Source organism: Heterodontus francisci, chromosome 26 (genome assembly GCF_036365525.1).
Source record: "Heterodontus francisci isolate sHetFra1 chromosome 26, sHetFra1.hap1, whole genome shotgun sequence".
Classification (NCBI taxonomy): domain Eukaryota; kingdom Metazoa; phylum Chordata; class Chondrichthyes; order Heterodontiformes; family Heterodontidae; genus Heterodontus; species Heterodontus francisci.
The window spans coordinates 63,529,958-63,545,247 of NC_090396.1; the positions used below are offsets into that span (position 1 = coordinate 63,529,958).

General features: G+C 39.3%; 1 protein-coding gene across 3 annotated transcripts in view; it reads left to right on the forward strand.

The window, feature by feature from the left end:
* Positions 1-15,290, forward strand: part of LOC137384401 (BAR/IMD domain-containing adapter protein 2-like) — an 89,712-nt gene that overhangs the window by 50,630 nt on the left and 23,792 nt on the right. For all 3 annotated transcript variants that reach the window (XM_068058407.1, XM_068058410.1, XM_068058409.1), the window contains 2 exons: positions 671-742; positions 2,414-2,551. In XM_068058407.1, coding sequence (XP_067914508.1) covers positions 671-742; positions 2,414-2,551 — 210 coding nt within the window. The remainder of the gene's footprint in view (positions 1-670; positions 743-2,413; positions 2,552-15,290) is intronic.

The window sequence follows — 15,290 nt, forward strand, 5'->3', positions numbered from 1 at the left end:
CTTTAAAAATGGCGTCAACGCCTCCGTATAGGTAACGGACGCCATTGCCAGGGACGGACAGCCAGCCCTCTCCATGTGATTGGGGGGAGGGGGCTGCCCACCTCGGCTCTGTAAATGAGCCGCTGCACGGAAGATTGCAGTGGCTCCCTGCCCGTGACATGTGACTCGCATAGGCGGGCTGCTGTATTTTCTGCTCGCCGATTCAGCCCTTACATCTGTGTTCAAATCTTGTTTGCCTGTTGAGAGAATGTGTTTGACATTTAGCCAGCAAATTAAAATCAGAACTGCCAAAAAGCAGTTTTTTCAAGTAAAGATCACATTTGTCATCTTTGCTCTTTGAAGTATTTAATCAATGTATCAGGTGAAATTCTTGATTAGGGAACGAGGTGAAACAGAATAGTAGTATGTACCTTTTAGGATAGAAATCCAAGTTAATTAGCGTGGAGAGAATGTGTGTGTGTGGGGGGAGGGGTAAAATTATAGCTTTTAAGGAGCTGAACTTGTGGAGGAGGGAAGCATCACTTGCACATGACTAATCTGAGGATCCAAGGTACAATCAGTGCCTCTGCAATGTGGGTGTGTGTGGGTGTTCAGGGGGTTTCTTGTGCTCTTGACATTATTGAAATTAAATGTTGTAAGTCCTACAGCTGACATTTTCTTGTCGTTGCAGTTGAAAGTGTTCCACACTGAGCTACTGATGCAACTGGAACAGAAGGTTGAATTAGATGCCAAATACTTAAGTGTAAGTTTCAGGCTGAATTCTGTGCTGTCACACCACTTGATTAATAAGCTCATATTAATCTTTCAGTTCACTTTGTATCGTGTAATATTACAGCAAGAAAAAGTGGTATATTTTCAAATGCAAAATAAACAGATGGTATGAACTGATTATAAGTTTGTAATCTAATAGGGGTTCAGACTATGTAAGTGTTATGAACTCATGTGTTGAATTACAGCTTTGAACTTGTTCCTTTCCACCTATCATTTATAAGGAAAGAGTGGTGGTTTAAAAGAATTATGACTTAGGAAGTTTTTCAGGCAGACTTGGTTTCTGGAATGTCTTCTGAAACTTCTGGTTTAGACCTCCATATTGGCTTTTGGAAAAAGGTTTCCTGCCACAGCAGTTGCTATCAGCGGATGCTATAGACATTTTGCTAATTATTGCAATGCCATTCTGGAATGATGGACTTTATATATTTGAGTTAAATTTTGCACAGGACATGTTTGCTGACATGACCACATTATTTCATCCAATTCAGTCTTGCGGCTTTTTCTGTAGTTTTCCGATGGTAAGCTGGCCCATGATTTATTTTTCCAAAATATACTGGCCCATGATTCACTTATCAGTTAAAATGTTTGGGTTCATGTGGCATATGGACAAAGTTGTCTACTCAGACCTCGACGGAGAGACACATTTTAGTTCATAGTCACATTTTTTGTGTGTGTGGCTGTGTTTTTTTGCATGTTCTTGACTTATTAACCTTTTGTAATATTTTGTCTGTCTGGATCACTGGCATCAGAACGGTACCTTTGATTCAGAGAATTGCAAGTTTCTGTCAGTTGAGTGAATCTGCTTTTGAAATTAGGTGTAACATTAATAGTACTAATTTACTAATGAGTGAATGAAAACTATATGGTGTATACTATACGTTGGTGTCCTAAAGTTACAGAGGGGATTCCACAATAAATGTTGTCCAATTTCTAATGGTATGTGGCAGTCTTTGTTGCTGCTAGCTCCAAGACCACCTCATGCTGCCAGTCAGTCAAAAACTTCGTAACTTTACATGACACAGCTCATGTACCTTGAATTAGTTAGCTTTTAGTAGTTTATTTTTTGGACGATCTGGTATGTTTTTAATATCCATTGCCAGAAATGCAATTCTCACAACTTGGACTGGATGGGCTCAACAACAGCTAATGCATTTATATAATGCCTTTAGCATAATAATACATCCCAAAGTGCTCCAAAGGATTCTCTTGGCATTGTTCCTTCAAGTCTCCTATCTTTAGCTGTTAGATTCAAATCTTACTGAATAATGGATAATAGAGCAAGATGTGACTACTTTTATTGGCAGACCAAAGCCTTATCATATTTTCTGTTTTCGAAAGCCAGAACAGGTTCTCACCCGTATATTTTACTGATAGATGTGAAATGATGAACCTCATAATATGACGGCTGACAGATCAGTGTTTCAGAAACCATTAGGAAGTGAATTGAACTAAAAGCAGTTTGAAATCAATACCACAATTGTGCCTTGACTGACTTTAAAAAAAATTAAATCTTACCTTTTACTCCATGTTTTTTCTACTTTATTATTTCACAACAAAGGCAGACCTCTTTCATGTTGCTAAAGCAATATTGTCACCATTGACAGTTTTGTTAATTTACTTCTATTTGCATTTATCCCTTTAGGCAACATTGAAGAAGTATCAAGCTGAACACAAAGCCAGGCTGGAGTCACTGGAAAAGTGCCATGCGGAACTGAAGAAACTTCGAAGAAAGAGTCATGGGAGCAGGAACCCACAGAAATATGAAGATAAAGAAATGCAGGTATGGACTGTTCCCTCGTGGTTTGTCACATAATCAGTTATTTGAATACCTTCTGAAATTGTTCAAGAAAAACTCTACTGGAAAGGTTAATCTCAGGGGAGGAAGCGAGATGGAATTATTTTTCATTTCCTTTTTGGGAATGTGTTAGAGCACTGGTCTTTGCCTTTTTGGAACCTGAATGGGATGGAAAAACATTTCTCACTGTCAACTGATAGGAGCCTCTGTGAAGATAGTTTCAACTCAGCATGGGTACACAATACAAATGATTTGACGTTAAATTGCGAGTCTTGCTCAGCAAGGCCACAAGAATGGCTGCTGTTGGTGAATGGAAATGGTGCATGATGTCGCAGTGGATACTTTTCTGAGATTCAAAGAGTACATATTTAGGATGAGATGTACAGAGTTTTATTGCGTTACTGACGGGTGCACCTGAACTGGGAGTGCTCAATGTCGAAACTGGGTGTTTAGAGTGAAAATCTGTTCATTGTTTAATGCTGATGTTGGCTATTAACTATGCTTAAACAGAAAAGAATTGTAATCAGACCACTTACCATCTTGGAAAGATATAATTGTGTGATGACCTTGGTGAACACTTACATTGATAAGTTTAAGTTTATAATCTATTTGCACATTTTCTCAATTTACTTTCTTCAAAAACAGTTGCAGCCACCAACTTGACTTTTGACCCAGCCAAACAAGTTTCATATAGAACATAAAAATTAAATAATTTTAGCTATAATAGTTAAGCATAACCCTCAAATTAATAGCTTAATGTTAGAAATACTTGCAATCAGTTTCTCTGCAAAATCAGTCCCAGGAGTTAGAAATCCTCAGCACCCAAAGTTCGGGTGAAATTTTTAACTCTGAGAAACAGAACTCAATCCCTAGGGATGATGAAAACGTTAATTGTATCTTGAACAACTTTTCTAAAGTGATAAATAGTATTACATATATTTTATCTTTAGTTTTAGTATCAATAATATGTTCCAGCACAGACCCTTGGATAACAATCAAGCAGAAACCCTGATTGATATATTTTCTCCTCCCTAGCCTATGGATGCTGCGGCCAATTGTAGTGCTGCTAGTGATGGACCAGTTGTAATTATTTAACTCAAGGGATTAAAGCCGAGACCTCTCTGGTCTGTATAGCTTACCAATAAAACTCCAATTAATTTACATATCGAATCACTGGAGGAATATGAAACTTATTCCATACTTGGCTTCACCCTAGATTTGGAATGATGAGAGCTTGGTTCTCTCTGTACCGTTTTTCATACTGAATGCTGATGACAATTTCTTATGGCAAAATTATATATCCCATATAAAGTGATGGCTCCTGAATAAATATTTTCATGATATAACAATGAAAATAATTATTTTTTTTTTAAATTCCAGAATAGAGATGTAAATTGTGGTTAAACATATGGTTGCAACAGTTCGATTCATGTTAACTTCTTTGGACTTTTTAAATAATTGAACTCAATATATTAAATTTTAATGACTGCCTTGAATACATATTTTCTCATTGTAAAATCCCATAGTCTTGACATGTAGCAGTATGCTGCTGTATGTGCAATTTCACTAAATAGCTCAAAAAGCACCAGAGTAGGAATAGCAATATTTTCTTTCTTTCTCTAGCACTTGAATTCCATAAAGACTTGCACTGTAATTAAAGTAATTGTGTTTTTTAAGATTAACCTTTCTGTGGAATCATTCAAGCAGTGTGAGGGTCCTGTTAAAGTTTAGAGTTCACAGGCTTAAACCTTTTTAGTGTTCACAAGAAGATATATTTTACAACAACAGCAACTTGCATTTATATAGCACCTTTAATGTAATAAAGCATCTCAAGGTGCTTCACAGGAGCCTTTTTGACATCAAGCCACATAAGGAGCTATTAGGACAGGTGTTCAAAAACCTGGTCAAAGAGCGTGGTTTTAAGCTGTATTTTAAAAGAGGAGAGAGACCTAGAGAAGTGGAGAGGTTTAGGGAGGGAATCCCAGACATTAGGGCCAATGAGGCTGAAGATGCAGCCCCCAGTGGTGATGCAGTTAAAATTGGGAATGTGCAAGAGGCTAGAGTTGGAGGAGCCGAGACACCTTGGAGCTTGTTGGACTGGAGGCGATTACAGATATAGGAGGGGGAGGGATTTTGAAAACGAGGATGAGAATTTTAAAAATCAAAGTGGACTAGAAGCCAGTGTAGGTCAGTGAGCAGAACTGGTGCAAGTTAGGATACAGGCAGCAGAGTTTTGGATGAGTTTGAGTTTATGGATGGTGGATGGTGGGAGGCCGAATAGGAGAGCATTGGAATGGTCAAATTAGGAGGTAACAAAGGCATAAATGAGTGTTTTATTGGTTACCTTGGTTAAAAAAAAATGCTTTCATTGTTTCTGTAAAATGTGCTATTTTTTGACCTCCTTAAAGCTCCAGTAAATGTCTGATTTTGATGGAAAGAAAAGCTGCTTAACCTGGTCGCTTACTGTCTTCTGGTACCTACTGTATAAAATATAGTAAGAAATTTAGACTTGCTTTTCTGCTTTTTAAAGAGTGATGTGCTGCTCATGCATTTTGAAGCTGTTTTGTGCTCTTTCTGTTTCCTGCTCGTGCAACCAGAAGGATTATATCGACTGAGGTCCACAAGTTGTTAAAATATTTCATCACTTAGGGTCTTTTTTTGTACAACTGGCCAGTGAAAGTCCTCTATAAAATTTTCACATTTTTATTTACTTTGGTTGCCCATTTTTACGAATCAGACCAATATATCAGATCATATAGTGATACAGACCAGAATTAAGTTTAGAGAAACTAGTAGCAAATAGGCATTTAAGGGAAATGAAATGCAGTACTATACAATTCATTACTTAGCAAACTAAATTTATTTTGTGTGCTTGATGCCATGGAGACCTAACCATACTAGACACTTCTGCAGAATGTGCTGTTGCTATGATGTGTTGCTGAGAATCCTTGTGGCTCTGAGATGTGTTATCGCACCTCTTGCAGGGCCACTTTAGCTGCACACAAATGAGCTTATTAAAATTTATAGTCCTAAAGCATTTGGGCTTGTGTGCTTTGTACTCTGGAACGCTGTGTGCTGATGCTCCACTGCTCTTAAGAATCGCAAGGCACTGGTTCTTCCTTTGTAGAACAATAACTTGCCTCAACATGCCTCAGTCTTATGTGTGTAACCTCAAAGCAGCCCCCCTCCCCTCCCCTCCCCTCCCCATCCCCCAAAAATGTTTGTGCCAATTGTAACTCACCTCAGGAATAAAATAGGTCAGGGGAATTTCATTCATATGTATATGGTTACAATTGTTCAAATTAACACATTACTCTACTATACTTTATTTAGATGATATTGGCAGAAATTCTACCACATAGAATACCACTGTAACACGAATATTGTGTGCTGGGGATATTCTATCCCCCGTTATACACTAAAATGACTGATACTCTAGGTACAGTCTCTTTCAATTCTTCAAAACTGTACCTCTAAATAACCAAAGTGCATTTTAAAACTTTCTAACATAACTTTTTTACAAAGTGACTAATATGAAGAGTAGTTCTCTCCCCCCACCCCCCCCCCCCCAACCAACCCCCAACCCCACAACACATGCTCTTTGTCTAGTACAATGCTAACCACAATGAGTCATGTACAGTGCAATTGCTAGCAGTGTATCAGCAGTGCTTTTAGAGAGCTGTCATAACATTTTAAATCTGTTAAATGCTCTATGTAGGTGTGTGTTTCTAAGGACAATAGAAGTGACTGTTCCAAGAGTAAGAATTGGGCTTACAATATAAGACTTCCTCTAGGATTCCCTTGTAATGGAGGGTTTTAGTCTGTCAAATCTTGACAGTATGAACAAAATCACTTTTTTGTTGTATGTTTTATTATTGTTCCTTTACAAAAATGGTTTAAATGGATTAAGAAAGAACTAATGTAACAAATCAAATAGGATATGAATGAGATCATTGAAATGATTGAAAGATGCAAAATTGTCAGTGACTCAGAGGTTTATTTTCCAGTATATATTCACTTTTCATTTGCTTCAAGCATTTTATTACTGGTTCAATTTGTAAAATTTTGCTTTTGTATTTGATGCCTCTGAATAGCAAATCAAGGATTCCATTTACACCTTTATATAGTTTAATCTTGCATGGCCACGTTTAATGACCCATGTACCTGCACACCAAAGTCTTTTTACTCCTCTGGTCCATTCAAAATCTTACTCTTCAAGTTGAGTTTCCTTTCCCTGTTCTTGCTTCCAAAATGCATTATTTCATATTTCTGTGATACCAGACCTATTGTATCTTCCACCTATCTACCCTTCCTGCTAACCAATATATGCTGTTGTGGAGGCTTTCACAGTCCTTGTCACAATTTGTTACACCACCGCCACCCCACCCCACCCCCAATTTGGTGTCATCAGCAAATTTTGATATTGTTCCCTCATCCCAAGTCCAAGTTATTTCTGTACATTGCTTTTATTTATTATGTACTATGACCGCTTATGAAACATAACTCACTATGTCTTTCCAGTCTGAGAAGCTTCCCATTTGCTCATACACTTTGCTTTCTGACCCCAAAACATCTGTCTCTCTATGACCGCAATGACCTTTTCATGACATAGATATGTACCATTATCTTTGCAGCAAGCCACTTGAAAAGAACTTGCATTTATATAGCACCTTTCACAACCTTAGCACGTCCCAAAAAGCTTTACAGCCAATGAAATACTTTTGAAATGTTGTCACTTATTGTATTTATATTATACTGTTGTAATGTCCTGTGCAGTGCTTTTATTAAAAGCTTTCTGAAGATCCTACTGAACTGCACCCATTGCATATCTATCCTCTGTTATTTCTTCCAAGAGTTCTTATAAGCTGGCGCAGTGGTTAGCACTGCAGCCTCACAGCTCCAGCGACCCGGGTTCGATTCTGGGTACTGCCTGTGTGGAGTTTGCAAGTTCTCCCTGTGACCGTGTGGGTTTCCGCCGGGTGCTCCGGTTACCTCTCACAGCCAAAGACTTGCAGGTTGATAGGTAAATTGGCCATTGTAAATTGCCCCTAGTGTAGGTGGGTGGTAGGAGAATTGAGGGAAGGTGGGGATGTGGTAGGGAATATGGGATTAATGTAGGATTAGTATAAATGGGTGGTTGATGGTCGGCACAGACTTGGTGGGCCGAAGGGCCTGTTTCAGTGCTGAATCTCTCTATGACTCTAAGGTACACAGCATTTTCCCATTGGGACAGGTTCCCATTGATGGCACATCAGATTGGAAGATCATGGGTGTAGAGTATGGTACCCGACCCGAATCCAACGGGACCTGACGACATATGCCGGGGTCAGGTTGGGTCGCTCTTCTGGGTCTGGCATTCGGGCTCTGGCTGGGTCGGACCCCGTGGCAGTGCTGCCTTTTGGTCAGGGAGGGAAAGTGAAGTAAGAGTAAGCGTCATTAATTTCCGATAGTCGGGTGGGGCGTGGGAAAAGACCAAAGGACTCAGGGCCCCGTTCGGGTTAGATGTGGTCCGGGTCAGGCCCAGGTCGGGTTTAAATTTGTATACCCGCGCAGGCCTTTACATGGGTGTGAACCCGTGTCATGACACTGTATGCTAGAGCACAATGGAGCATCAATCCAACATCATTAGCCTACCATTTAATGAAACATCACATTATTGAGTATTTAATCTAAGTGGGTTCATGCACAGTATGAGTATTTTTGTGACCAGTGGTTGCATTTATGAAGATGCTGTAAATAAATTTTCTGTGCTTTTTTTATATTCTTCCTAATGATAGGGTTTGCAAAGTCAAAAAGATGGTAGCTATTTTGAGTTCAGTGCGAAGCACAGAACAAGGTCATTATTTTCCAGTTACCTTGTAAACCACACAGGTATTTTGTACTTATCTATTCAAATGGATGTCACCTTTTTTTGTAAAATGTTTTGCTTCTTTATCTTAATTTTCATTAAAAGTATAATACTTTGCACTACAGATTTTTGTTGCATTGTAATAAAGTTTCTATACAATATTAATCAATTCTGCTATTTGAGTTGCTTAACTGCATTGCAGATGGGTTTGAATGCTTTCCAGAATTACTACTTTGTATCAAAAGGTGACCGTTTCACCTGTGAGTTAAAGCTATCTAGCAGATTATTGTGATACCACTCCAAATTTGGCAGCTGCTTCTTGGAGACTGGCATTTGTACAGTCATCAGCCAGAAAAGAGTGCAGTTGTGCCCTGTTATTTTTGTGCCAGTGATAGACCAATGGATCGGCGTAGGCTTGGAGGGCCGAAGGGCCTGTTCCTGTGCTGTAATTTTCTTTGTTCTTTGTTTGTAAAAATACATCATAGTTGTCCAATCTGATTGATGTTACTTTCAGCACACTCTAGCACATATCTTGTAATATGGTTGAAACTGAAAAATAGGGATGATTAGTGCTAGACACTGCCAAATATACCAACTCCTATAAATGGATGTCAGTGTTTGGGTGTGGAATAAGAGAATTAGATGTTCCCTGGATTTACGTCACCGTGGACTTGGATCACTGACCCCCCCACCTGTGCTGTTGTACTGTACAAATCTGTGCTGTGTTTCTATATGCATAAGCTCAACAAACATTAATTTGTACTTCTGTAATAACTATTTAACACTGCATAATGTTGCATCTCCCTTTTTGGTGGGGGGGGGTGGAAAACAAATTTCCACCCTTGCTGATGTACAGGACCATGAGTGTTCAGAACTGAGCCTTGATGGGCGATGTGGGCGTCGCTGTCAAAGCCAGCATTTGTTGCCCATCCCTAATTGCCTTTGAACTGAATGGCTTGCTAGGCCACTTCAGAGGTCAGTTTAGAGTCAACTACATTGCTGTGGGTCTGGAGTCACCTGTAGGCCAGACCAGGTAAGGACAGCAGATTTCCTTCCCTAAAGGACCATTAGCGAATCGATATTTATATTTAGAGATACAGCACTGAAACAGGCCCTTCGGCCCACCGAGTCTGTGCCGCCCAACAATCACCCATCGATATTAACCCTACAGTAATCCCATATTCCCTACCATCTACCGACACTAGGGGCAATTTACAACAGCCAATTTACCTATCACCTGCAAGTCTTTGGCTGTGGGAGGAAACCGGAGCACCCGGCGAAAACCCACACAGACACAGGGAAAACTTGCAAACCCCTCACAGGCAGTACCCAGAATCGAACCCGGGTCCCTGGAGCTGTGAGGCTGCAGTGCTAACCGCTGCGCCACTGTGCCGCCCATGATGGTTTCATGACACCATTACTGAGACTAGCTTTCAATTCCAGATTTTTATTAATTAATTGAATTTTAATTCCACCAGCTAGCGTGGTAGGGTTTTAACCCGTGTCCCCCATGGTATTAGCATAGGTCTCTGGATGACTAGCTCAGTGACATTACCATTACGCTACCATCTCCCCTGAGTGTCAGCAGGTTTTTCAGTTTCTTCTGGGTGTCATAGCCAAGCCTGATTCTGTCCACACTCAGCATCCACACACATACATATATTTCTGTCATTAAATTGTGATTGAGTTATAATTCCAGGTGATGGTTTATTTTAATTTCCTTTCCTAGTCTAGAGGCATTATGGCCAATTGTGATGCCCTTACTGCTGCTCCAGTTCAGCACAGACCAGGATTTCAAGTGGTAGTATTATCCTGTGCTGTGGGGTGCATGTCCTGATTTTTTTTTTCTTCTCTACTTCATTAAGGCAGCATTTTTCCATTTCAATGACTTTTGATGGCTTTGATTTGGAATTTACAAAAGTAACTTGGATTGCATTTAGTTTCAATTATTTGATATCGTTAATTTGTATGATAATTTCTACTTAAAATTCTGTTTTTATGGAGTTTTTTTTAAAAAAGTGAACTGGTGAGAACACTCAGAAGGAGCTTTAGTCATTTTCTTAATTAACATACTCCTGATAAGGTGAAGCTAGCAACACAAATGTTAGCTGCATCTTTTGTGATGTGTGATCAGTGAGGAATTCAAACTGATAATCAAAAAATGCATAATCTTTAATAAAGCATCCCACACCGACTGAAGGGGCTAAATGTTACTAGCCCTTGACGTCAGGGTCGTGGCGGGTGGGGGGGGGCGGAAAATACATGTGGGGGTGGCGCAGTGACTAGCACCGCAGCCTCACAGCTTCAGCGACCCAGGTTCAGTTCTGGGTACTGCCTGTGCAGAGTTTGCAAGTTCTCCCTTTGACCGCGTGGGTTTCCTCTGGGTGCTCCGGTTTCCTCCCACATGCCAAAGACTTGCGGGTTGATAGGTAAATTGGCCATTGTAAAACAAAAATTGTCCCTAGTGCAGTTAGGTGTTAGGAGAATTGAGGGAAGGTGGGGATGTGAGAAGGAAAATGGGATTAATGTAGGATTAGTATAAATGGGTGGTGATGGTCGGCGCGGACTCGGTGGGCCGAAGTGCCTGTTTTGGTGCTGTATCTCTCTATGACGCTATGTGGGAGCAGCCCACCACAACCCCCGACGCCGAGAAGGCCCCACCACATATTACCGACAGCCATGAGGCCTCGACGCGGTCCCCCCGCCACCAAGCAGCGGGCCCTTCATTTCCCTACTAAAACTTATGCAAATAAATGTTAATGCACTTACTTGGATCGGGCGGCAGTCCCATGGCGATATTACGAGCGCCGCGCGCTTTCGGAACTCCATATGAGACACTGGTGGGGAGGGGACATGAATGAAATTATCAGGGCGTGAGGGGTGGGGAAGTGGTGAAAACAGCTCCGATTGGTTGCAGGGATGATGGGAAGGGATTTAATGTCAAAGGGAATAAAGGTCGGGGGGGAAAGGTTGTGAGTGAGAACGATGTGGCAAAAAATTAACTGTTTATTCATTGGGGGGCGGGTGGGAGGGGAGATTGCAGGTGTGAACATGTTTTTATTTCAATTTTTAAACGAACCTGTCCCTTTAAATTGCTTCTAAGGGCTTGAAGCCCTTTAAAAATGGTGCCGGCGCTTGCGCTGGATGCCATTGCCGGGTAGCAGCAGCCGCCCCCTCTATGTCATCAGGGGCAGCTGCTCCGCCCCCTCCATTTAAATGAGCCCCCGCGCGAAATATCACGGACTCACTGGCGGCGCCTCCATGTTGGAAGCCTGCCGAGTTCAAAGTGTATCACAGTGATGTGCAGCGCGCTAATAAAATTCAGCCCAAGGATTTGGTGCTCTTAAGTGTAAACTCTGGATTGGAGGTAGTAATCCATTCTCCATATTTTGGGAGTTTGATTGAGGATTTAAAGTTTTGCAGTCAGTTTAAACTGAACTTAGTGCTGTAAATAAAAATTACATTTTAAAAAATCATTTGTCTATTAGTTTTTAAAGGGAATTTTGTAACGTTGAATGAGGATGATGTTTTATTGTTTCACACTGCATTTAAGATTTTTCCAATTGCAACTAACCTGTAAATAAAACTGAAGAGGCACAGTGAAAGATCATATTTAGTTTACTGAAAGTGCATTAAGGCAGCTGTTGCCAACTATGCAAGTTTAAGAAAAATTACTTCTCTCTTCCCCACACCATGGTAATTGAAAGAATGGGATTAGACTGTGCAGAAGGAGGGCGAATTGATCACTGACTTGCCTTCCATTCCATCTCACTTGCAACAAAAATGCTTTACTGTACCAGGCATCCAACCTTTAGATAAGGGCCTAGAATTAAAATACCAATATAAAGAATATGGTCCTGAGTAGAGGGGTCACTGTGTTACACTAGCACAGATGCTAATTGCTTATATGAAATGAGAGCAGGATTTGAATCTTAAATATATTTTTGTACAGACATTAAGTATACAATAACTGTCCCTGATGGACAATGAGTCATGGAATGAATGCAGCATGCCTGCTGTAGTCCAGTGTCCTTAGGAATATTTTTCTAATTTTAATAGCATTATTTGTTCTCTGATTTGTGGATATGTTAAGCAACTGATAATGTAACCATTTGGGTCAGCCTGGTGTTGCTATATGTTTGGTTTAACTCTTTTTAATATCATCCTTAGGTTTCATCCCTTAAGTAATGCTGTTTCCAACTATGAAAAGAATTTCTGGTATGACCTATTTCCTGTAGCTATGACAACAGCTCATCATCAGCACATTTGTATTGGAATACAGTTGTGAGTCATGGAAAATGACATTTCCAAGCAATAATTGAAGATCATGGAAATCTTACCAACACAAGAATTTCAAGAAAAAAAACACTTAAATTTTCTGTGTAGGTAAAAACACAATGCCCTTCAGAGTAAAGTAAAGGGTGGTTGTGAGTGCAAATGAAGATTGTGTGATGAGAGTTCTGCTTCTTTTGGCACATTTTAATCAGCGTCTTGCAGAATGCTGATTGCAGATATCTTCATTTAGTACTTGTTTGCACAACCTGTTCTGTTAACTTCTCTCTGTAGTTATGCCCAGCTTCCTTGTGAATCTATCCTGGAGCATTGTGTGGGTGCGGCTTTATCTGTCCCTCCCAGCACTTAACTATTTCAGCTCCAGATTTCCAAGTGTACCTTGATTGGCTGATAACATGCACAACTAATTTTCTTTTGAAACATGAGTATTAACTTTAAATCTTTGATTGTAGCAAGACTAATCTTTGATCACTGAAAGCACTAGCACTTTAACAACATGAAAACATTTTGGTTTTAAATCTAAATCCACAGCTTGCTTTTGTTCACTGCCAAATCCCAAATAAACTTAATATCTTGGAGGCCCCGATTTAGCAACGTGTTTCTAAATCATAATCCTTCCTCCGCAATGCATGACTGAGGATGTACTAATTTAATGACGTACTTTCTTCTTTCTCCATTTTTAGACTCATCTATTTGATTGAAAAAAAAGTTTACTTTGATCCGTCAATGAAATGTCAAAGGAATTATATTGCCTTACCACTGCTCCTTTGGTTAATGTTAATCTTTAACCAAAGTAGTGTTGGCTTTTTCTTCACTCTATTTTAAAACTGTACTGAGCTTCATTAGATTTTTTTCTTTAATACCATAATAAAGGGAATTATATTTTCAGCCTCTTCTCCGTCTTGAAGTCATGTCACTAAAGTTAATAGTCTGTATTGGAGAATGGAATAGTTATACTTTTGACGTGTCAGTATTGGTATTGAACCGTTCCTTGTGTAGAGCATGGTTAATTTCTCTTTACTTAGTCATTACCTGCTGTATACTGGTGTGAGTGTTTTATTTCTCATATCATCTATCTTGGACACTAAATGAGATTTCTTCTTAATTTCTACTATAATTGGGTAGTTTTGTAGACTGTACAAATGTTCTAGTAAACTGGATTTAGACTTTTCAAATGTATTTCACTTTAGTCTTTGAAGCCAGCAAAGAACGAGATTTTTTTTTTCTGCAGTAAAAGACTAGTTTTAGATTTAGCTCTCAGAAGTGGGATGACACCGTTCTTGAACTCATAAAACATAACTGCTCTCTTCCATCTTTGATCTTCTGAAAGCTTTAAATGTTGCTTTTATGCAAAATTAGTTGGCAGTGTACACAGTAATGTCGTTTACTTTGTGAGGTTCCCTTCACTTTGATTCTAAACCTTTAACATTCATATTTGGCCACAAGCCAGCCAACTTTTTTCTCCCAGTCTTTGTGCAACTTGTTCTAACAGAAATTGATAGATCGTTGGAGTAGTTGTTTCAATAAACAACTAAGTACCTATTATGTTATGATGCATATTTAAGTAACCTTTTCCTGTGCACTATAAACACTTTTTGGTCAATAAATAGCCAAATTATGCCTGGCTTCATACATCCTCAACTAACCGTCCAGTCTACTCTAAGTTTGCATTCAATGTACCTTTATTTTTGTAATTTTAATGTAAAGTCTTTAAAATAAAATTCTGTGCATTAATTGGATTTGACAATTGTATTTGATTGGCTTTTAAACTATTAAACATGTTACTTGAGAGTCTTAAGACAAATAACTGAAGAAGAAACTAATGTAGTTGAGCAGTTAAGCTAATGTCAATTCTATTAACTTAGAGGGTTGATATTATCAATTGCAAGAATTTAATCAGAATAATTTACAAATTTTTGACATTCTGATAGGATTTATCATACACAATGAAGCCAGTTATTGGTGTTCCCTATTTCAATAATTCTGATTTTCACACCTATTAAATGTTATAACCATTGAACCACAACTAGCAGCAAATTGGAGAGAAACTTAAATTACAGTCGCTTGTTTTTCCAGCGTAAAGTCATCATTAAATCTCCCGGTGTGATCTGCCATGCCAGGCTTCATATTGGCTCGGTGACTTTTAGTCATCTGGCGTGCTTGCCTGAAACATGTATTAGGCTCCTTAATGATCATAAATCAGGGTCCTTCGCTGGTTATTAGACCCTGAATGGGAAATTCAGTTACATATGGGCAGAGCTTGCTCTGTCTAATTGTACCAGATGCTGAATGGTCTAAACAGCTATCCTTTTAAAAGATTGCTGGAGGCTTCAGTAAAAGCATGGTATATTTTCAGTTCTTATTTTTGTGGGCCTGGAAGAAGCAGGTGTTTGATGCCCACCCAGGGAATCATCTCTGATTTCTCTGCAATTATCTCCTCACATCGTTGGAACATTAATGCCTTGAACAGCATGTTTGAAGTGCCAATGTTTAATCAGTTTGTGTTAGAGGGAGGTTTAGGATTGTTTGATTTAAAGTTTACTTAACTTTTTACCTTTTATTAAAGATATTATATTACTTCTA